The sequence below is a fragment of the Myxocyprinus asiaticus genome, chromosome 32 (genome assembly GCF_019703515.2).
Source record: "Myxocyprinus asiaticus isolate MX2 ecotype Aquarium Trade chromosome 32, UBuf_Myxa_2, whole genome shotgun sequence".
In the NCBI taxonomy this organism is placed as follows: domain Eukaryota; kingdom Metazoa; phylum Chordata; class Actinopteri; order Cypriniformes; family Catostomidae; genus Myxocyprinus; species Myxocyprinus asiaticus.
Genome location: NC_059375.1, coordinates 7,118,890 through 7,144,219, shown reverse-complemented (window position 1 = coordinate 7,144,219; position 25,330 = coordinate 7,118,890). Strand labels below are relative to the sequence as shown.

At 38.1% G+C, this 25,330-nt stretch overlaps 1 protein-coding gene across 1 annotated transcript; it reads left to right on the top strand.

Annotated features, from left to right (window-relative positions):
* The first annotated feature begins 1,195 nt into the window (after positions 1-1,195).
* LOC127422926 (ras-related C3 botulinum toxin substrate 1) lies at positions 1,196-20,733 on the top strand. The gene is made up of 6 exons (XM_051666789.1): positions 1,196-1,499; positions 2,351-2,422; positions 14,957-15,074; positions 16,288-16,350; positions 16,752-16,911; positions 19,601-20,733. Exons 1-6 carry the CDS (start codon positions 1,465-1,467, stop codon positions 19,729-19,731), a joined length of 579 nt encoding a protein of 192 aa, XP_051522749.1. The 5' UTR covers positions 1,196-1,464; the 3' UTR covers positions 19,732-20,733.
* Positions 20,734-25,330: the final 4,597 nt, after the last annotated feature.

Genomic DNA, 25,330 nt, shown 5'->3' with positions numbered 1-25,330 from the left:
AAACTAAATTCAACTTACTCGATACATGTGTTAACGGACTATGCCTACTCGGACAACACATTGTTTCCTAGAACTGACAGAAAATACTCAAAACAGACACAAGCAGCGTATCTATCAACCATAAATAATATAGTTATATTCAGTTACCTGTGACTGTCCAGGATTTGCCAGCTGACGGTTATACATCTTCATCTACCATCCTGAGATTGAACAAAAGCCGTCGGAGTCGCATTGGTGTGACGTCTCCTCCCCTCTTCGAATGATTGGCTAGAGGAGGAGCTGTCGATCAAGAACTAGTGGACCAATAGGGACGCAAAACGCCCCCTGATTTACATGAAACTCTGCTCACAAGTTTTGGAAAACCAAGCGTAGAACTTGGAAACAAAAGCAAAGAAAAATACAGTGTAAACGTTAAAAAAAATGAAATTATGAAATTGTCACAAAAACAGTAATATAACAAAGGAAAACATGATTTTGTTTGCAATTCTGATAACTTTGCTTGAATTTTGTTTTTGTTTTTTGTTTTTTTGCAGCATATTTTAAATGTGTTTATGTATTTTTGATTCATGCTTGTTATTTCTCGATCTACGCTAATTATTTTGATCTGCGCTTTTTATTTATTTTTGTGCTTATTATTTTTTTATCTGTGCTTTTTATTTGTTGATTCACGCTTATTATTTTGATTCACACTTATTGTTTTTGGATCCGTGACCGCAATACTTTTGATGGGATTTTGATCCCATAATAGTAACTCAGATAACCCCTCTTTACAATTGTAGTGAGTGTAGCACCTCAGGATGCACAACACGAACCTTGAGGCGGATGGGCTACAACAGCAGATCGCGTCGTGTTCCACTTCTGTCAGCCAAGAACAGAAAGCTGAGGCTGCATTGGGCACAGGCATACCAAAATTGGACAGTTAAAGACTGGAAAACAAAAAAAAATTATTCGTAAAGGTTTCGAAGCTTCGTGAAGCAGTGTTTCGAAAGTGCCCATCACTAAATCTGTGTGAAGAAACTTTATTTATTGTATGTATTTATATATATATATATATAAATCTGGATAGAACTGGAATATTTTTTCACTTGTTTATAATGGGACATTCGGAGCACTCTGACTCTAGTTCAACGCGTCATAGAACGTGAGAGACGCGTACCCGCTCCGGTCCATGAGGCGGCAGCAGAGAGCGTGTTTATTGTTCGGGACGGGATGTGTGTGTCTGTGCCTGTGCCGTCCGGGATCTGAGATTTTTTGGGTGGTGGCTGTTTGTTTAACTGGAGTAAATGCGCTGGAATGCAGTCGACCAGCTAACTTTACTCGGTCGAGTTTGAGCGAAATTTCGGATTTGACCTCGACATTTCTCGAGCCGCTCTTCTTCTTTTCCTGTGGACTCGTGTTTTACTGGTCATAGCAGCTTTTATTGATTAAGTCACAGATCGAGCTGAGTGCTAACGGCATACACAGATGCAGGCCATAAAGTGTGTGGTGGTGGGGGACGGGTGAGTTTACCTTATTTACATTATTTAATTTTACGTAGAATAAAGTTTCTATTGTCTCTAAATGTTTCTTTGTTCGCTGTCTAGTGTTTTTGGTTTAGACTAACTCGTGGGAAGTTTTATGCAGTTTTGTAGTTCACGGATATTGTAAAATCTGCTATTTCCTCAAGACTGACCGACATATAGCTCGTTAAATCTGTGTTTTTCAGTTTCTGTAGCTACTTCTGGAGGACCTTGAACATCCATGTTTCGCATACCCACTGTCATGGGAATTTTAAAATGGTGATTTTCAAGCCTGGAAAAGTCATGGAAATTAATAGTCTTAAAGTTGTAGGAGCCCCATGGAAATTTCTTGTGAATATAATTAATATTATGAATATCTGGTGAATAATGCTTAACAGTGAATATAATTTTTGTAATTCTAAAATATTTAATCGTACGGAAATTCTCAAAATAATAGTAATAATGTTTAAATGTCCGTTTATTTGTCGACTGGTCTCTGTTTTGTTTTGTTTTCATACTTTTTTTTGGCTTTCTTCAGTGTTTGTAATGGTAACTTCACAACTAATCCTTCCCTACGTTTTATTTACATGCTACATATATGTCATTCATATTTAGTTCATATGAGCTAATGTTGTCTGGTTGTGTGGGGAGTGGTGCAGTGATATAAGTAGTCAACAGCCAAACCCACTTTTATAATTCACATGAGTAAGACTGGCTAATTTTAAGGCCAGGCACAGACGTTATAAGGCATGTTTACACTCTTAAAATATTGGATGATATCAGTGGATGTTATGTAAGACGTAATAAATCTGATGTATTTTTTGATGAATGGTCTTTGTTTCTTTTGTCAGGGCTGTGGGAAAAACATGCCTGCTGATCAGCTACACAACCAATGCTTTCCCTGGAGAGTACATCCCCACTGTGTAAGCAAACCTTCCCTCTCTTATTTGTGAGTTTCTGAAAGTCAACATGAAATCAAAATTAGTGGTCGACCGATATATCGCAGAGGCCGATTCTTTTCTTTTCTTCAAGGTGCTGAAAATCGCCTGCTTGCCTGTGAAGTGTCTGAGACATGTAAACGACCAGTCATGGTTCGTTTTGTTGTTACCTGCCATCGTGATACTACAATAATAGACCGGTGTGCAACAGTGTCATTTAAACGGTCCACATATCAGATGCCTTTGAGCTCATAATGTTAAAGTGCTCACCTATTTCATTCTCCCTCTCTCTCATCAACAGTTCCCTATAACTTTTAACTGTCTTGTCTAATGAGAAAAAGGCAAATATCAATAAAATTAATATCATATACCATTTGCAAATATGCGCATATCTCGTTTAAACCGTTGTATAAACCAACCTTACACAACTGCATCCTGTGGAGCACTCATAAATCTTCCTCTGAAGCATGTATTCTATCAGCCTCTCCTCAGCAGTTCCCTGTCACTTTTCTAATGATAAAAGGCATATATCAGTAAAACTTGTATTATATACCTAAGGAAATCCAGCGTTTTCTTCCCCTCAAGCGCTCCTCAAATATCTTCCTCTGAAGTGCGTATTCTATTAGCCAGAATCAAAAACTTCAGGATCATTATCAAAAATTCCTCTCATTCACAAATCATGACGGTCTGTCTGTGACAATCCAAGTAGGCTATCCAGGCTGTTTAAACTGTCAGGAGATGGAACCGCAGGAGCGTGAGTGCAACTTCAAGGCTGCGTCCGAATCCAGGAAAATGCTGCCTCCGGAGGCTTTATACGGAGGTACGATGAAAATAAGGTGCTTTTCAAACTGTTCGTAAACCAGTTCCATTCATTCAAAACAAATGTCAGTTAAGCCATTAACTGATTAGGCAGCAAATTAGCAAGTCAGCTGCCTACATTTTCGGATGCAGCCCAAGGTAAAAGCGCTTCACGTGTGCTGTAAGTAAATGTCTTCTTCACTATCACTGTATGTACAATTGGTTTGATTCGATATTTGAGTAAATGCGATTGCTAATGAGGACATGCCATCCATGGTTGCTGGACTACTGTGTGTACTGTTATTTCCTTCTTCCTAATGCATTAACAATTTCTTCATGTGCAAATAAATTACTAAAATTTGATGACTAAACAAAAATCTGAAGAAACTGCTATCTACCATTTAAAATACAATATTATTTTTTTGTTTTGTGTGAAATTGAGTAAATATAGTGCTAAATAAGAGTTTATTATATTTTTAGCAATTTTATGTTTATTTACTATATTAAATTGTGATATATTGGCATTGTATCGGCCTATCTGCCACCCTGCTCTCTGATATCAGCATCGTCCATTAAAAAAAATACATATCGGTCAACCACTAATCAAAATTGCCCCATTTATGATATTTTTTATTGTAGTGGGGCACCGATCAGAAAATTTTAGGCCAATGCTGAATTTTTAACACTAAGATCGGCCGATACCAATTTAAAAAAAAAGTGCCCTTTGCCACATTTTTGCAAGTTATATTGTGCAGTTATATGTTTACAAAACACAAGACACTTTACAAAAAGGTTCCATTTGTTAACATTATTTAACAACATTACTGTAGTTAACATGAATTAATGAACTTGATGTTAGTTACAACATATACTATTACATTTTTAAAATCAAAAGGTATATTAGTTAATGCACTATGAACTAACAATAAACAATTGTAATTTTATTAACATTACAATTAAAGGCTGTAAAAATATATTGTTCATTGTTTGTATCCATTGTCATGATACCTAATGCATTAACTAATGTTAACGAATGGAACCTTTTTATAAAGTTACCAAAATGACATTAAGGTCATTGTGACATACTGGTAAGCAGTAAAAACTATGAGAGCATCACACAGCAGAGATATGTTCAAAAATAAGAAAAATATATCCATTACAAGCACTAAAACTGCTCCAGTGAGAAATCAATATCTATGATTTGTTTACTGTCTTTGGCGTTTTGCTGTAACACAAATCACTAATTATTAAGCAAATGCGTGAAGACGCAGTGCCATTATGGTTAAAATGTAATTGATGTGATTAGTGGTAATGTGACCAACATTAATCTGATTTAAATTGGGATCCTCACAGAATAGCGCTGAGATGAGTGACTGATGAGATATTGAGAACATCTGGAGAGCGCGCATGTTTGATTGACACCGCGAGTGAGCATATATTGAACGGTGAAAGTGCTCAAACAGTCTCTATCGCTCAACACAACATCTGATTGTCATGACTCACGTTACATCATGTATACTCAGATTTGTATATGCATTTTAATTTGTTGTTTAATTAGTTTTTATATCCATTTGCAGTCTCTTTATCCTCTCCATGCTCACAGTGCAGCGAGTCAGAATTACTACCATAATGACCCTAGAAAATGTGCAGCTTAATATTCATACATGTGTAATTTTAACACATTTTAAAAAACAAACCTGCATATTCATCTGAATAAAAGCATGTCTGAAAGTTTACATTTGTGAATACTTATTGCCAATAATTCACCCTAGAGGCCACACTGTCATGCATCAAGGGCTGAGAAAGCGATCATTCAGTAGAGTAGCAGTGTATGTGTGATTCCCTGCGTGCTGCAAAAAAGATCGGTCCTGATTCTTGGCGCAATCGATTGCCGATCACGGACTTAAGACGAAGATCGGACAATTTAGATTGGTGGCCGATCGATCGGTGCACAGCTAGTTTATTGTGCACAATATTTTGGTGCATGTTTAAGAAAAGGATTATTTTGATGATAAAAAAAAAAAAAAGAACAAATCAGAATACAACTCCAAATCGTGAAACACAACAGCAGGTCAGAAAACACTACAAGTCAGTTGAAATGGAAAGGGTAGATACCATAGCTTCTCACCTGATTGGTTGTGTGGATGATACCCTTTCTTCACGATTATTTCAATATCCATATCAAAAGCTCACTGAGTGAAGCACTGAATCATTTGGAGTGGTTTCTCACATTGTAAAACAGATACCTAAGAACATAGAGAGCAAAAAAAATAAAATGTGTAGGATAAAGTGAGGGTGCGTCTCAGTCAGCTCCCTATTCAGTACTTAGTAAGGGTGTAACGATCCATCGATCAAATCACCAATGATATGATGTCATCGATTCAACACGTAAATATTGATATATATATATATTTTTAAGATTCATTTTCATTTTGAAATTCTTTTGCCAGCCATGTCTGTACACATTTCAGTCAGGTGATGCAGCAACCTTATGATATTCATCTTGCTTTATAAGCACTAATTATGCTTCTCATGTGGGACACGGATTCACACGGAGTAATTGAAGCCTGAAGTTGCGCTGTGCTCTATCCGTGCGCACCTGTCAACAGGGCTGCGAGCTCTGGTTACAGGATAGTGCAGAGTGGTTCACATGCGAGATTACATCGGGCATCCCTCGATATCGTGGCGCATGCAACATATTTGAATTCAACATGAGAATTTTCTATTTTTAAGCAGTTCAACCAATTCAAACAGCTAAACAGTCATGATATTCTAAACAGCGCTGATGAGAGAGAGAAAACACCTTCCCTGCACCAACAACAATTACAAGACTTTTCACATCTACACTTAAACACCCGTATTAACATTTATCACATTAAAATGTAACAGGATTTTTCAATACAACTGAAGTTGTAGCCAAGAAAGAAAAAAATAAAACACGGATAGCACATACTTGTGGGCAGGTAAGTATTTTGGATTGAAAGACTTGTTTGATTGTTGTAGAGATGACAAATTGTCATACTGTTTACCTCATTCCTCAAGGCAATGAGCTAGGGCTGGGCTATTAATCAAATTTTATTTTCAATTACGATTTTGGCTTCCGACGATTATGAAAGCAAGATAAAAAGATTATTGTGCCGCATTCCGTTTCGCAATGAAACACCATGGCGTTATATCTTTAAAGCATCCTTTATTAAAGTTCAAATAAGAAGGAAGCAGGTTATGAAAATAAAATCTGAAACTGGCATTTCTCTGTACGGTCAGCGGCACGTACATGAGTTGTGTGATGTTAACTGGGAAGAGATTGAATCTTCTCCTGGCTGATGCACACTCTGGGCATGTTTGCTGCAGCTAGATTATAACGTCGTGAATTATAATATATGTGTCGTGTTCACGATCTTATCATGAAGAAAATTGGCGATACACAGCTCTGTTGATAACTTTTGATATTGAGACTCCATAGAATCGTTTGGCACTGGTTTGGTCCCGATCAGACGATAAACCTAGGACTAGTTCGCAAAAGTAGGTTTTATGAAAAATCCAAGATGGCGGAAAATGTTTATAGGAGATATATACGTTTTGTTTGGTTTGAGCCAAGGATTCCAATGGTATCAAAAGCACTTGAGTCTACGAAAAACGGTCTAGGAGTTACGAGCAGTTTCGCGTTTTTGATCACTGTAGCTATTGACTGATTTGGCCGAATCTGTGTTTCTGAGTAGCGAGCAATACTACTACCATCTGACCAAGTTTCAAGTCTCTAGGACTTACGGTTTTCTCTACCCGATCAGTTTTATGGTGGAATAATAATAATAATAATCTTAACAATTACAATAGGGTTTCAGCGCCAAGCGCTTGAACCTCTAATAAAAATCTTAACAATTACAATAGGGTTTCAGCACTAAGCGCTTGAACCCCTAATTATTAAGGGTATGCAGGCTCGCACTGAATATTCTGCAGGGCACAGATGTTCTTTCATGACATCACATAAAGCAAAAAAGAACACTGTGTCATTCTTAATAGGGACTTTAAGCAGCAGGTGCGGTTACGGCATTCTGTGTTCCATTGCATGTACGCAACTTCACTTCCTTACATCGAAACTGTAATTTCTAAAGCATTTCTTCTTTGCCATAGTGACAGTACGTGACTGATTAGGAAAGTAAATGTTAGAATAAGTTTTATAAGATATGATGCAATGTGAACGCAGAAAATAGCCTAAAGATCCTCCTTAAAATTTATGTTAAATTAAACACGGTTACAGGCTTTGAATATAAAACCTCAAAAATATTGGTAGACTATTAATAATAATATCTAGGTTTTAGAAGTAGTCTATTTATATCGTACAAGAGTAAAACTCTTCTTCTGACAGTTATTTAACACTGCAAGTATCCCTTCTATTGCTATTTTAAATAGCCTACCTTTTTTTCTTGAATGATTAAATGCTCAGTTCTGCCATCATTATTGCTTAGTGATTTTTGCGTAGCGTCCCATCCATGTTGCTTAAAGTCCCTATTATTTTGTTTCCATACCACATCTGTAAACTTCTTTAAGGACAGCTCTCACCAACTGTGCCTTTACTTTTCAAAGAGCTCAGTAAAATATTCAAATGAAGGTTTGGTTGCATTTATGAGATAATAAATGTAATTGATTGGGTAAAATATAGCACATAATATCGTAATATCGATTGCAGGCCCCTGGACCTTTCGTAAAAGATGGCGCCGCAGATTGCTGCTTTGGTGTGGAGCTCTGTAGTGTTTTTGTTACTTTTGTTTGACATGTTTTTTTGTCACTCTTTCCCAATCAGTTTCACCAGGGGTGAACTGCTGAATATTCGGAAGAGCATACCTGATCATTTTTTGCCGGTGTTTGATTATTCAGACATTTTATTAGACATCTTAGTTGGAGGCACAGCGGTGCTCTGCAAGCGATCCAAAAGATGCACGCAAGGGAAGTGAGCCGGCGCGTTTGTGAAGCTTCGTCAACGCGGCTTTAGGACTCCCGAGTATTCATCTGGCGAATGTCCGCTCCCTTGCCAACAAAACGGATGAACTGCTTCTGCTCACTCAAACAAATAAGGACTTTTATAACTCAGCTGCTCTGTGTTTCATGGAAACCTGGCTGAGTGAAGCCATCCCGGACAGCGCGTTACATCTGCCGAGCTTTCAGCTGTTCAGAGCGGATCGCAACGTGGAGTTATCTGAGGCGGTGGAACATGCTTTTACATCAATGAAAGTTGGTGAACAGATGTAACAGCGTTGAAGATGTGCTGTCCTAATTTAGAGGCATTCTTCATTAGGGCTGCAACTAACGATTATTTTGATAATCGATTAAGGTAACGATTATTAGAACAATTATTTGGCAACTATTGCAACAATTAATCATTAGCTCTTAACCGATTATTTAGCTTGTGCCCCAACATAAAATGTTGTAATTAACATGCTTACTAACAATAAAGAGGACAAAATCATCTTTTAAAAATACCTCTAAATGACTTTTTATTCAGTTTAATTCAGTAAAGAAATTCACAGCAAACAAATCCTATTGTTATCAAGTGCTTTTGTCTCGTTTTCCATTTTAAAATTGTCTAAAAATCCTTAAAACAAGATACATTTACTTGAAGCAACATATAAGATAGTTAGACTTGCATTAAGAGAATGTACCTTAAATATAAGTGTATTTTGTATATAAGTGTATTTTTTTCACTTGGTTATACTTCTGTGAGTGCAGTAAAGACAACATATACTTAGATTTATTCTCTAAAAGCAAGTCTAAATATCTTATATGCTGCTTCTCAGATTTTAAAATATTTGTATTTTTAATATTATATTCAACATTCTCAGATAACAATATTCTGCATCTGCAGTATAGCTGCTAAAGAAAATTTTCGTTGTTTTAATGGAGCTTTAGATATTTATATTGGAAAACGAGCCAAAACAAAAACAAATCAAAAACGTATTTTGTTGCAGTGTATCTCTCACCTTTCTGTTCACTTCAATCCATCTTAAACTTGCAACAAAAAAAACTCTCTCTTATTAATAAAGCTGTGTATTGCCATTTTCTTCACAATAAGAAATGCACAGTGACATATTATGATTCAGTCACGAGCCATCATGTTATAATCTAGCTGCAGCAAGTGCTCATGCTCGAGGGACGAGCATCCCTGCGACAGTGTGCATCAGCCGGTTACAGTTTCAGTCCCTACCCCTTAGATCGGGACATTTGCGCAACTCATAGAAGAGGTGCTAACCGCACAGAGAAATGCCAGTTTCAGAGTTTGCAGTTATTTACATGATCTGCTTCTGTATTATTTGAACTTTAAAGTTATAATGCATTATATATAACTGCATTAAAGATGTATCGCCGGGGTGTTTCCTTTAAAGAGCTCCGGCTCCGCTTATTCCACAATGAGAGTGCTTCTGTATTTACTTATTTTATATTTTTGCATTATAATTCCCTCATATTTTGCAATCTACATCACCTAAAGCTGTTTGGAAAGTTTAGAGTGCATCTGGACTGTGATCTGTGTAATTCTTCCTCTCCTCAGTCAGGCGTGAGCTGCAGTGCTGCTCTCGCACGTCATCATTAGAGTTGTCATGATCTCATGTTACATTAAATGAGATCAAATGACTATTCTACAATAAAAAATTTTGTCGACAATTTTTTATTGCCGATGTTGTCGATAAGGCCGACTAATCTTTTCTGCTCTACTCTTCATCAACTGTAAGACCTTCTACTCTTTGCGGGAGTTTTCCTCGTTTATTCTGGTGAGTGTTTATATCCCGCCACAAGCATGCGTGAATGCAGCGTTGCAACAGCTGGCTGATCACATCACAGACACAGAGCAACAACACCCGTACACTCTTATCATTATTCTGGGAGATTTTCATAAAGCTAACCTCACCCCTGAACTTGCAAAATACAAACAACGCATTACATACCCCACCTGAGAAAGAAATATATTGGACCACTGCTATACCACTGTAAAGGATGCATATCGCTCTGTCCCACGTGCAGCTTTAGGACTCTCAGATCACTGTCTGGTTCATCTTCTCCCAACCTACAAGCAGAAACTAAAATCAGCTAAGCCTGTAGTAAGGACTGTAAAGACTGGGGAAACTCGCATCCGGGACCCTCACTATTAGCACTGGTGCTCCTCAGGGATGCATTCTTTCTCTATGGCTCTTCTTCCTGTACATGAATAACTGCACTGCAAAAGACCCCACTGTCAAGCTCCTGAAGTTTGCAGATGACACCACAGTCATATGCCCCATCCGTGATGGTGACGAGTCTGCATACAGATGGGAGGTTGATCAACTGGCTGTCTAGTATGGTCACAACAACCTTGAGCTGAACACGCTCAAAACAGTTGAGATGATAGTGGACTTCAGTAGAGTAATCTAAGTACTTTTATCTTGTTTTATATTCTGTGTCTCACTGTAATATTCTGTGCGCACTTGTTTCTCCTATCACCAAAAAAATATTCCTTGTGTATGTGAGAACACTTGGATTGAACACTCATTCTGATTCTGAATCAAATCAAAATCGCATCGCAGCAGACTTTGAGGTATCGGTAAACATCGGATCGATGGCTAAGAGAATCGATATAAGATGAAACTTGCGATTTACAACCTAGTATTTAGGGCACTGATCAGGGAGTCTGCTATTTCTAGGTCTGTCCCAATCGCAAAATCGTTCCAGTGCACTAAAACGTTTGTTTCCTAACAATATCCCAGAATGCACCATAAAAAACAAGGAGCATCGTTTCTCACTATGTTCCCTGACCGAAAACATTGTCATGGCTTCTGAAGTCTTTCAAATGGTTAAAAGATAGCACTAGTGTAAAACTATCAAGTTAAAGCCTTTTTTCTATTTAAAAGAGATATTGTTTCTAATGTCTTTCATCCATAATGACCATGAAAGGAAACAATCTGTTAAATATTAGAGTTGTTAGAAGGTTAAAAATATACTCCTTTATCATTTTGTTTCTTTATGTAATTTATCTTTCATAATATCACTGTACGAATATCTACAATGAAAATGCAATTATACAGCGATGTTAACACAAGCTTGTTTTCTTGTCGCCAGTGATTGAGTCATAAGTGTCCCAATGTTCAGGGCATAAACACCCTTGCCAGTGTCCGAATTCATGTTCACTATACACTGATCAGCTACAACATTAAAACCACTGACAGGTGAATTGAATAACATCGATTATCTTGTTACAATGGCACCTGTCCAAGGGGTAGGATATATTAGGCAGCATTTATATTAAGCAGTCAATTCTTGAATTTCATGTGTTGGAAGCAGGAAAAATGAGCAAGTGTAAGGATCTGAGCAACTTTGACAAGGGCCAAATTGCGATGGCTAGATGACTGGGTCAGAGCATAGCCAAAACGGCAGGTCTTGTGGGGTGTTCCCAGTATGCAGTGGTTAGTACTTACCAAAAGCGGTCCAAGGAAGGATAACCGGTGAACCGGCGACAGGGTCATGGGTGCCCAAGGCTCATTGATGCGCATGGGGGGAGCGAAGGATAGCCCGTCTGGTACGATCCCACAGAAGAGCTACTGTAGCTTAAATTGCTGAAAAACTTAATGCTGGCCATGATAGAATGGTGTCAGAACACAGAGTGCATCGCAGCTTGCTGCATATGGGGCTGCGTAGCTGCAGACCGGTCAGAGTGCCCATGCCTACCCCTGTCCACCACCGAAAGCGCCTACCATGGAGCAGTGGAAGAAGGTGTCCTGGTCTGATGAATCACGTTTTCTTTTACATCATGTGGACAGCTGGGTGCGTGTGCGTTGTTTCCTGGGGAAGAGATGGCAGCAAGATGCACCATGGAAAGAAGGCAGGCCAGCGGAAGAAGTATGATGCTCTGGGCAATGTTCTGCTGGGGAACCTTGGGTCCTGGCATTCATGTGGATGTTACTTTGACACGTACCACCTACCTAAAGATTTTTGCAGACCACGAACACCCCTTCATGGCAACTGTATTCCCTGATGGCAGTGGTCTCTTTCAGCAGGATAATGCGCACTGCCACACTGTAAAAATCATTCAGGAATGGTTTGAGGAACATGACAAAGAGTTCAAGTGTTGACTTGGCCTCCAAATTCCCTAGATCTCAATCCGATTGAGCATTTATGAGATGTGCTGGACCAACAAGTCCAATCCATGGAGGCACCACCTCACAACTTACAGGACTTAAAGGATCTGCTGCTAATGTATTGGTGCCAGATACCACAGGACACCTTCAGAGGTCTTGTGGAGCCCATGCCTCGACGGGCCAGAGCTGTTTTGGCGGCACAAGGGGGACCTACACGATATTAGGCAGGTGGTTTTAATGTTGCGACTGATCGGTGTATACTGATTCACGACATAGGGAGCTGATTGAGACACACCATTAGTTTTAGGTACGATATCCACCATCGGTAAGAGACCATCAAAGAAGTCTATAAATTGTGCTTATACGTCCGTGGTGTCCAAGCATTTATTCAATTGATTTGCACATTCTAACTTAGAAAACACTGTTATTAAAAAAATTATAATAATTATCCAAATTATAAAGGTTGCAGTTGGCTGCCAGTGGATAGATTCACTGACTTTAAGTGATGTTTTCCAAGTATATCCAACTATATGGATACAATATTCAATTATTTTAGAAAACAGTCTCTCAAATTCATCAAGAAGTAATTTTTACATTCCAAAGGTTGTAATAGGCTACCAGTGGTGTGAATGACAAAGTGATTTATTTAAAAAATAATTGAATAATGTATTTGTATAATTGCACCTACTGGGAAAATCTCACCTAAAGTAAATCAGCCGATCTACTAGCAGCCTACTACAACCTTTAGAATGTAAAAATAATATCTTGGTGAATTTCAGTGTTTTTTTCTTTCACCAACATTTTAGCTCAGTTTATGGACATTTTAGACGGGTGTATATCGTACCTAAAACTTAATCCTGTTTGCTTTTTTTGTTTTCTGTGCTCTAAAGTGTCCCTGAGTCAAAAACCACTCCAAATAATTCAATTTTTGCTAGGGATGCACCAATACCGATACTGGTATCGGAATCTGGTCCGATGCCACACTCATAAAAATGCGCCGATACCAAAAACCTATACCATCTGACAGGATGTCATTACGTAAACATTCAGTGCACAGATTAAAATCACATCATGTTTTGTGACCACAGAGGTGTTCGTTGGGGGTCGGGGTGGGGTTGGTGATTGGGAAGGGGAGGGGTAATAGTGGGGGTTAAATGTTGACTCAATATATATATGTTGTGTTTTTTTTCTTTTGTTATATGTTTGAGTCAATACATTTTAATTGAAAAAAAAAATCACGTCATGACCTAGTGAGATTATTTAACAGCAAAAGCTAAGATTTAATGAGATAAATCGATTTTTTGCACATGCAGTGTTTTAAATGTGAGTGCTTGTGAATGTGTGGAGCCGGTGTTGTGCTGACATAGAGACACAAACTGCTCATACCTTTAGAGATCCTTGGCTCATACATGGAAAACACTATTATGAGCATTACATGCTCTGTTTGTAGCAAATGAGCGCTAATTCACTTTTTAGCATGAGTCATATACAGACTACATACAGTATTTATTTACTTAGTAGCCTTTTGTGGTTTAATAATTACTGTGATTCACGTAGTGACCTGCTTTTCCGGTTAGGGAATCTGCCGTCTCCTTGGTCTAACAACACAAACACTTCAAAATAAAAGCTCAGTTTAAATGAAAAGAGTATGACAGAAATAGATTACTACTATATAGTTATGTAATATTCACTGTTCTATTACTACTACTACTACTACTACTAATAATAATAATAAATCAGTTGGAACTGTATTATATTTAAGCAATATCTCACATCTGTGATGCTCTATTATCCAGCACTTTATTTGACAAAAATAACTCCAATGTTGTATTTAGGATTGTGCTGTGAGGTTCTGTATATAAGCACTTAATTTGATTAAATACAATATTATGTTGAAAATCAATTGTTATACTTCAATTTGATTAAAGTTTTAATTAATTAATTTAAACAATTTTGATGATAAAATTGAAATAAACTGCTGAATGATATTGAGTAAAAAAATAAAACAGTATCAGACTCAGTAGCGGTACTCGTACTAAAAAAAAAAAAAAGTAGTGGTACTCGTACAAAAAAAAAATAGTATTGGAATATCCCTAGTTTTTGCAATCAGTGAGATTTTGGCATGGATTTTGAAATGATCGATATGTGGAGAGTGAACCAATCATATGGAAAGGGCTAGATACCATCCACACAGCCAGTCAGGTGAGAAGCTGTTGTACCTTGCCTTTCTGTTTTGACTGACTTGTCATTGTGTGTTGTGATTGCTGTTTTGTGTTTTGACCTGCTGATGTGGTTTTTCACTTGCTGTTGTGTTTCAGGATTTGGCTTCGTGTTGTCTGATTTGTCCTTTTGTTTTCAGATTTTCTGTTGTGTGTTATGGTGATTTGTTGTGTCTCTGTATTGTTATTTGGCTTGTTTAAAGCTTGTTTTGTTCTGCACTTCACGGGCCACCGTACAAAACAGTTCACAACATAACCTGGCATATTTCCAAGTGACAAGATATTTCACAAGAAAAGTTTTTTTTTGTTTTTTTTTTGTACTTCAGCCACTAGTTTTTACTAGAGTGTTTGCAATATTTTATCTCTACACATCACACAATGCTAAACTTTTTACGTTCTTGCAGGTTTGACAATTATTCTGCTAATGTGATGGTGGATGGGAAGCCAGTAAATCTGGGACTGTGGGATACAGCAGGACAGGAGGATTATGACAGGCTTCGACCACTGTCCTACCCTCAGACGGTACAATAATAATTTTGCAATATAGTATTTTTTTATAGGAGGAACCATAATTTCAGCTTCAACCAAACATCCATTGTAGCCAGATTCAAAAAGTTTAATGCACGGCATAAAACAATCTCTGTAGCTCACAAGTGCGCGCGAGTCCAGCAGGCTTCCCTATATTTGTGCTACAATGACAGGAGAGCACAGAATGGGATCACTCGCACTGCTCAATCATTTTTGACCCAAAAAAAAAAACCTGAATGGAGAAAGACATCTCCACAGAACAGGAAGACTCCCAAACAAGTCAAAATGAACAGGAGCTCGTTATTAAAACGGGGCAAAATCTGTGATGTGGGTTCACAAAAGCAGAAAATGTAATCTGCAAACTGATGCACATAAAAGAATATTAGGAAAGCCAAAAGATGCAGTCTGCATTAATTTGGTCAACATTTGTTTTTTTTTTTTGTTTATTTTTGTTGGATTTTTTTCATTCATTTACATTTATATTCACTGATATAACAATACATAGTGAGAAACAGTATTATTCTGTAACATATGTTTTTTTACTAAAACATTTTAATATATGAAAAATTCAGTGGTTATGATACAGTATATATCAGTGGTGATGCCGCAAATGAATCGTTGAATGAGTGATGAATTAATAGGAAAGGTCCGTTTGTACTAATTTATGGAAATTAATTGACCGTCCCACGAGAAACACTATTAAAATATCAGTCTTAATGCTCTAATACTTGTGAACCTAAAGATTGTGAAACTAATCTTATGACACAGTCTTTAGGAAACTAATGGCCAAATAAAAGGTGGAATAAATCATTACAACATTCATTATATTGCTTAACTTTTTTAGCACCAGTAAAATCATTGTGAATACATCCTAAATATTTAATATATTCAACCCTATTCCAATAAAATGTTGGATTTGGAATAGTATATGGCTGATTTCTGATGGGCCAAAGTGATGTCCTATATGTGGCTCAGATCATTAATGACCTTTCTTTTGTTTTCAAAATTGCTGTTGTCTTCAGGCACAAAATTCATTGTGTTTTTCTGCTTTCACTGGGGAAACAAGTTAATTTGTGGTTCATTAATGCAACGATCTATTCAATGCAGTATTTTACAGATAGTAAAAGGCTGCATTTTCCCAATGGAGTTTGGTTATTAATTACAATTTGATGGCTTGATTTGTTTTACTTTTTTCCTTTTCATGTAGGATGTGTTCTTGATCTGTTTCTCTCTTGTGAGTCCAGCCTCATTTGAGAATGTCCGTGCAAAGGTAAGCAAAAAATGTATAGATCTTTGGTTTAAATCACTACAGGCAACTTTCAAAATTATCACAGTAAATAAAAAAAGAGGAAGAGGCTGAACTAAGAATAGTCTGTCTGGCTCAACTTTAGACAGATTGAGCAAATGAGTCACATCAAGCAGTTTCAAAGCCTCAAAAATAGCATGTTGATGCTGCTGTAATAACAATTACATAAGCGTAGAATAATGCTTCTGTTTTACAGTATTTAGTAAGTAGGAAGCTAGTATTCCATTCTGAACATAGCTAAATTTTCTCTACAAGAGTATGGAAAGTTGGGTTACTTCATGGAAATAAATAAGTGCTTTTGAAGAAATAAAATGAGTTTGCTCACAATAGAAACTCAGTATCTCTCTTCTGCTGTCTTTTAACAGTGGTATCCAGAGGTCCGACATCATTGCCCCAACACCCCCATTATTCTTGTTGGAACTAAACTTGATTTGAGAGATGACAAGGACACAATTGAAAAGTTGAAAGAGAAGAAACTCACTCCGATCACCTACCCTCAAGGCCTCGCTATGGCCAAAGAAATAGGTCAGCATATTATTGTCTTTTGGGCTGGGTGATTATAATTTTTTGTTTTTTATTTATTTATTTATTTTTTGGCTATATGCCAGTAAATTCTTTTAACTTTTTAATGATACTTGATAAATCTCTGTCCTTCTGATCTAAAATGGCTTAAAAAGATGATATTCTTGTTTCGTCAAAGGAACCACCTTCAGCCAAACAGCCATTGTTGCCACGTAGATTCAAAAAGTTTGATGTAAGTAATGTGTAAAATACAGTAAAAATTAGGGTTCCCACTCTCCTTGAAAGTACTTGAATTTCAGACACATAAATTCAAGGACTGGACAGTCTGTAAAATAGACATGGGTCATTGAAAGTTTTTGAATTTTGGCTGGAACTAAGGCTGAACAATTAATAGAAATAAAATCGAAATTGCGATATGACCTAGTGTGACTCAAAACACAAGGGCTGTGATTTAATTAGTCTGCATGTGCTGCTCGCTGCACATACTGTGTATGCACGCAGCTCTGTACTAATACTTAAAGCTTGTGTGCGGATATTGCACACAATTTTAATCATTCCTGCCAGTTCCACACAATGGACAAATGTAGCACAAATGTATTTATATTAACATGTACATTAGTTGTACAATTCAAATAAATAATTTTGTTATTCTATTGTAATTCCTGAATCAGCACGACTAAATCAGTGCTACTGCGTCTCCCTCTCGCTCGCTCTCTCTTTCTGTATCGCTCTCTCTTGCAGCATCCAGCAGCTCATTGGATGCTTGTGGAGCTTAGAGTGAGCATGCTGTGATCAAAGGAAGTCCATTGTTGCATATTTGCTAACTTAAGTTCAGCAAAAGATGTATGAACCTGTTATTTTAAAATGCAAATGGCTTTATAACTCGTCTTTGCAAGTGAGCGTTGCGCTAAAACATTTTGCACCTATTTATAATCAAGAGCTGTCAACAGTGCAAGCACATGACAGTGGAGTGATCTAGTTTTGCCCTATCACATCTGCTCACTCTTACTACAGCACATTTAACAAGAAAGTCAGAAATAGCACAAATGCGTCAAGTCAATTTTAATACAAGTAGCTTATGTACCAATTTACATCATTCTAATAATCGTTAATTATAAGATTATCAAAATAATCGTTAGTTGCAGCCCTAGTGGACACTCTTCTGCACTGGTAAAAATGTCCAAAGATCAGGATTTTCACAGACTCTTCTGCTGTCTCATTGGCAGGGACATTCGTAACAGATGTTTTTCTTAATGGTTGTGCAGTAAATTTGTTCAAATGACACAGGGCTTGTACGAAGCACTAGGCTTGGCTAAATCTAGTCCAGTTAAAAGTTCATGGATACTTTTAAAGGTGATATAAACAATACTGTTGGCCTGAAAATATTGACAAATTGTAAACAATAATATTTATTGAGCTTAAAGAAAAAGTTTTGTCCACACATTAAATATTATATTCGATTTATTATCTAAGAGTCCTTTTTTATACTATGTTTGCTGGAATGTGATTTTGATAAAGCTGATTTTGATAGGTGCTTGATGTGAAATGAAAGGTGCTTAAAAATGTCCTTAAGTCTTTTGAATCTGGTGTTCAAAAATGAGTGGGAACCCTGAAAAATACAAAAAGTACAAAAAGTTATTTTGAATCTACAGTGTGAAATATACAACCCGATCAGTGTTTTCCAGAATGAATGACTCTTATAAGCCAATTCTTTTGAATATACTGTGTGAGACACATGGCGTGTCAAGTGTAGTGCTGTTCCAGAAGGAATGACTCTTATGAGCCAATTCTTTTGAATATACAGCGTGAAACACACGGCGTCAAGTCATTTTTATTTGTATAGCACCTTTCACAACACACATCGTTTCAAAGCAGCTTTACAGAAGATCAGTCATTAACAGAAGATAAAACTGTAATATCTATAATGTCTTAGAGTCATCATTGTGTAATTTGATAAAATACGATTGTGAATTGTTTTAAAATAAGTAATTAAATAATAATTGTATTTATAACGGCATGTTAAGTGAAGTGCAGTTCCAGAGTGAATTACTCTTATGAGCCGATTCTTTTGAATCTACAGCATACAGCCTGATCAGTGTAGTCTGATTCCCAAATGAATGACTCTCAGGAGCTGGTTCTTTTGAATCTGCAGCACGAAACACAGCGTGACCAGTGTAGTGTGGGACCTGAACGAATTACTCTTATGAGCCGATTCTTTTGAGTCTACAGTGCGAAACATACAGCGTGACCAGTGTAGTCCGATTCCCGAAAGAATGACTCTAACGAGCTGGTTCTTTTCAGTCTACAGCACAAAACATACAGCGTGACCAGTTTAGTGCAGTTCCTGAACGAGTGACTCTTTTGAGGCAGTTTTTAACATAAGGAATCTGAAACGGAATCGTAAAATTCCTTACGATTCCCATCCCTATTTACAAACTCTAATGCCATTTTTGCTACTGAAGTTTAAATCAGTGATGGTATTAAAACTTCATGCTCATTTACTCGTCACTAGGAATGATCATGAAACTAATATTAAATCTAATTTTATGCTCTTTAGGAAACTTAATGGCTAAATAAAGCAAATTATAATCATAGCAAATGTATTGTGAATAATCAGTTGTTCAGACCAAATTGGCTTCATACACTTATGTTATGTGGATTCACTTGAAATACTCCATTGTATTTGCCACAGGAGCTGTGAAGTACCTGGAATGCTCAGCCTTAACACAGCGTGGCCTTAAGACAGTGTTCGATGAAGCCATTCGTGCTGTACTGTGCCCGCCCCCGGTGAAGAAAAGAAAGAGGAAGTGTTTACTCCTCTGAATTGACTGCAGACAGCAGCAGCTGCAATCTTAGCTCACCTAAGAGGAGAACAATTGAGGATTGTGGGAAATGTGTGTTGGGGAAGGAGTATTCTGCACCTTGTATCCATGCAGATATTGCTCTCTCTTACATTGTAATTAGAGTTACACAATTAACTAGCTATTAAAATGCCTGAGAATTTGCTTCCGAGAGCTGGGGAGCGGCATCTATAATTTCTGCCATTCTGCCAAAAGTTAAACCTACAAGTAAATGGATTTTAATTTGCTAACACTAACAATCTCTCTCTTTTTTTTAATATTATTTTTTTTTTTTTTTAAAGATGGAAGGTTAATCATGCATGCTTGCTAGAAACACAGATTGCAGTAATATTGAAGGATCTATTTTAGAAGTGGACCCTTGGAAAAAAACACAGAAATGGTTATCGGTTTCTGTGTTATGGTTCCCATGCTATAGAATTTATTTTGTTTAACTAAGAAATGTACCTAGTTAAAAATGTATATAACAGCATTGTGTTGTCAGCATTTAGCTTATTTTCACTACTGTATTTGAATATTCAGAAAGACCATTTTTTAAATCTTTATCTCTATTGTCATCAGTCTGTTGGAATTTGGCAGTGTTTTGTCCATTTTACACTCCCTCAGTATTGTATTTAGACAGATATACCAGTGCCTAGTATCAAAACAGGATTTTGTTGGAAGGCTGATCATGCCATTTGTACCCTAAATGAGATGCTTCTACAAGTGGATTCTTGTTAACAGTAATTGAAAAGATAGAAACTATATACATTTTTATAAAAACAAATTTAGGGTACTGACATCTGAAGTATTATACTTCTAATTGGTCTTCAAACATTGTTAAAGGGGAAATGGTTGCATTTTACCACATAGAATGTTTAATTTCTTTGACAGGCCATTTGACATGCTTTATTCATGCTTTTAACTGTCTCCACTAAAGCTACAATGTATTAATCTTTATGTCTGAAATAGAAATTGAATCTAAAACATTTGTCTTTATCCTTTTGTTTTCTGTGTTCTAAAATCATTACAGTTATCTGCATAATATTGAGTCTTAAAGGAATGTTCCAGGTTCGATACAAGTTAAGCTCAGTCGACAGCATTTGTAGCAGAATATTGTTTACCAAAGAAAATATTTTCAACTCATCCCTCGTTTATTTAAAAATCGCAGTTACAAGTGAATGGGCCTATTCATAATATATACACAGTTTCAAAAGTATAGCTACATTATGTGTAAACATGATTTTAGTGTGATAAAATTGCTAACCATATCAGTATAAAGTTGTATCCAATATTACAATTTCGCTGCCATGACGATGCAATTTGAAAAACCTAAAATGATGCAGGATGGATTTTCTCACTAGTATTGTTCACGTTTGTCTATTGACTATACTTTTGAAACCATGAGTATTTTAATGTTTATGTACTGCCCCCATTGTACTGTAAGTGCCTTCCCTTTCGATTATAGAGTCATAAAATACACACAGCATAAATTTAACACCTTCATAACCAGAGGTAGGGAGGGAGTTTTATTCATATTGAAAGTGCTTGTGACTTTGAGGGAGAGTAATTGAGATAACAGCCTACAGAGTCAATTGTATTAAAAGCTGGGTGTTGGAATAGTAAACTAGTAAAATAGTAGACAGAGAGGACTTGCGAAGAGATGGACGCCACATCTAGGTTATAAAACCTCGCAAACGTGTTCTGCGATGACCATCCTGCTGCAAGACATATGTCCTGCAGGGACACATCGTTTGTCCATGCCCACGAAGAGGCCATGTCTCTAGTTGAATGCGCTTTCACACCAATATGGAACAGTTCACTGGATCTTTGCTGCGTGAAGAACACACGCCATTTTAGTACATAGAGGCCTGTACTCTAGCCTGTAAAGTGGTTTTCATTCCTGATTGAGCCAATTCTGGCTCGTTCGCTGAGCTCCATTCAGGGGCCACACCTGTAAGTTCCACAGCTCCGGCTGGGGATGCCAAATTGTGCCCTGCGCTTGAGAGAGAAGACCCCTCCTCAGCTGTATTTCCCATGGAGGGCCATCTAGTATCTCAATCATTTACAGAACCCATGACTGGTTAGGCCATTTTAGCGTGACCAACAGAACCGTTTCCTTGTCATCTCGGACTTTGAGGATGACAGAGTGGTGGAGACATACTGGGGGAGATGCGCATTTGTGTTTTGATGGCCACTTGTGTGCCAAAGCATCCACCCCAAGTGGGGCTTGGGACATGGAGTACCAAAGAGGGCAGTGAGCTCCACACGAGTAGGCGTTGTGCCAGGCTCATCATTTATGTACGCCACTACTGACATGATGTTCAATCAAATCAGAATGTGCTGATTTGCTATGTCAGAATAGAAAACTTTCACAGCTAAGAAGACAGCCAGCAGTTCCAGGCAGTTGATGTGCCACGCCCATTTTACACCTGTCCAGGTGCCAAAAGCCAGGTGTCCATCATACAATGCGCCTCTGTGGTCACCACTTTTCACCTGAAAACCTGACCCAGCATAATACCCTGCTGATAAAAGGTTTGGAGCTGTCCATGGTGCTAGAACAGCCAGACAGCTGCAAGTCACAGTGATGCCAGGCGTGCCATGGTACGTGATGTTTGAGCCAGCACTAGAGTGGTCTCGTGTAACCGACATAAAGGCAGTGCTTCCCAAAAAGGGGGGCGTGGCGAGGCTAAATATAAATGATGCATGGTTCTGCTCTAAGCATGGACAATTTTGTGAAAGGACTACCAGGTAAACGTAAGCAGACGATGTATCTACACCAAATGCCACAACTACCAAAACAAAGACAAGAAAATATGACAAGGCATATCTCGCCCTTGGCTTCAATACAACAGTGAGTAATGAAGAGAGACCACAGTGTTGTGTGCCTCAAAATATTATCTTCTGACAGTATGAAGCCAAACAATTTAAGACACTACTTGGAGACTTAACATCCCGAACACAAAGAGAAGCTCGTGGATTTCTTCAGGAAAAAACTACTCAACTATCGTGCACAACAGAGTAGCTTTACTAAAGCAGCATCTGTGCCTTCAAATGCTCAGCTCGCCTCCTACAAAATAGCCTACAGAGCTGCTCAGTGTAAAAAGCCACACACTATAGTTGAGGAATTAATACCTCTGTCTGCTACTGATATGGTTTCAACTATGATTGAAGCAACAGTAAACTAAAGACTATTCCTGTCAAACAATACTATCGTGAGGCGCATTTATGACATTTCAAAAGATATAGAGGAGCAGCTTAATGACAAGATACGAGACAACTGTTTTGCTCTGCAGATGGATGAAGCAACTGACAGTATCAAAGACTGTTTATTGATAACATACATCAGATTCATTGATGCCGATGATTTGAGGGATGATTTGATTTTCTGCAAACATGTAACTAACCCACTGCAGATGAATTGTTCAAAATCATTGACACTTACTTGAAAGAGGCTGATCTGAAATGGGAGGACTGTGTGGGGATCTTCACAGATGGGGCTCAGGCAATGGCTGGGAAACGAGGAGGGCTGCAAGCACTAGTCAAGTGCATTTCCCCCCAATGTGCAGTGGACAACACTGTATGATACACCGAGAGGCGCTAGCGTCTAAACAGCAAGAGTCCCGAGCTGAATGATGTAATGACAGACATGATTGCCACAGTAAACTACCTGTCAAAGCCCAGATTTTTTCCGCACTGTGCAAGGAAATGGGATCCGATCACACAGCTGTTTTGTTTCACAGTGAGTCCCGATGGCTGTCATGTGGGAAGGTTTTATCCAAGGTGTTTGAATTGTGGGATGAGATCAGAATCTTCTTATAGGAAGATGGTAATGACCTTGCCCACAAGTTTAACCATAACTTCCTCATGAAACTTGCATACCTCACTGACATGTTTCAGAAACTCAGTGAACTAAATCTGCAAATGCAGGGCACCAACACACACCTTCCACAGCTGGCAGATAAAATCACATAATTCACAAGAAACTGGAGATGTGGGAGCAGTGAGTGAAAGGGGGGAATATAGACTCATTTGTGAGCCTGAAATCATTCATCAAGATCAACAAGCTGCAGAACACAGTGATCCCATGTATGGAAACTCATATCTCTGCCCTACAAAAACATTTCCAGAGGTATTTCCAAGTGCAGGATCCTGCAAAATATGACTGGATCTGAGACCCTTCAGTACAACACAAGCTGCTGAATTTGGCACTGCAGAAGAGGAACAGTTCATTGATGTCACCTCTGATTCAACATTGAGGCTGCAGTTTAAATCCAAGACATTGGTTGCATTTTGGATTGGAGTGGAGAAGGACTACCCACTACTAGGCAGGAGAGCCCTGGCCAAACTCCTTCCTTTTGCCACATCCTACCTGTGTGAATTTTTCTGCAGATGCCTCAATCAAGACCAAATACAGATCAAAGCTGGACATTGAAAATGAGTTAAGAGTGGCAGTCTCACAGCTGCATCCCCGATTTGAGAAGATCTGAAGCACAAAGCAAGCCCACACCAGTCACTGAAAAGATTGCAGGACTAGTAAGCAGAAGTGTAATTCTTGCAGAGAAAATGTTCAAGTTTTTGTTTATTCGCAGGGAGTAAACCAGGGGGTAAACTTGCCATTTTTGTGCAGAGAGGCTATTTTTAGAAAATCTGTTGAAAGCAATGAATGCTGTTCCACAGTAAAAATTTAGAAGATGCATGCTGCGGTGTCACTTTTAATGCTTCTACTCTAAAAGTGACTTGTTCCTTATTTAGTTTTGCAGTACTGTATTAATTACAATGTTTCAAATAAATTCTATAGAAGTTTGCAAGCAAAGGATGTGTCTGAGAGTGTCTTTATGTGGGTGCATGTAGGTGGGAAGGAAAAGAGAATTGTTGGCAGGGAGAAAGTGTGCTTTTTGCCCAGTTGACATTGAGACCTAGACTGTTCAAATGGTGAAGTGTCAAGTCTCTGTGCAGAACCTCTGATCGGGCTAGTAATATCCAATCATCGAGGTAATTCAGAATGTGCACGCCACTCATCTTAAAAGGGGGGGGTGCAGCAGTGCCACTCCGAAGGGGAGGACTTTGAATTGATATGCAGTTCCCTCGAACGCGAATCTCAAGAACAGTCTGTGCTTCAGTACAATTCATCCATGAAAGTATGCATCCTTTAGATCTATTGACGCAAACCAGTCCTGTGGGTGCGATAATATCTGTTTCAGAGTTAACATTTTGAATGGCCGTTTTGCCAGCGCGTGATTCAAGCATCTCAGATCTAAAATGGGTCGAAGCCCAACGTCTTTTTTCAGAACAAGTAAATAACGGCTGTAAAACCCTTTGTGGGCTTGGCATTGCGGAACAATCTCTATCGCATCTTTCACAAGAAGATTGTGAATTCCTAACGTAACAGCAGCACATCTTGTGACGGGACCATGGATGGAAAAATGCTGTTGAAGCGAGACAGCCGGCATGCAAACTGGATGTATAGCTGTGTTCGAATGATTTTGCACCCAATCTGACATACCTGTGAGAGCTCGCCATGCCGTCCGCATAGTGAGACAGCGGGTGCATCGGTTCGCTCGCTATAGGAGATAAAGCGCCGC

Bases quoted from the DNA above. Each gene is read 5' to 3' on its own strand.
- LOC127422926 (XM_051666789.1), top strand. From the start codon at position 1,465: ATGCAGGCCATAAAGTGTGTGGTGGTGGGGGACGG. The intron at 15,075-16,287 runs GTACAATAATAA...CTTTTCATGTAG, and splicing joins CACTGTCCTACCCTCAGACG to GATGTGTTCTTGATCTGTTT. The intron at 16,912-19,600 runs GTCAGCATATTA...TATTTGCCACAG, and splicing joins CGCTATGGCCAAAGAAATAG to GAGCTGTGAAGTACCTGGAA.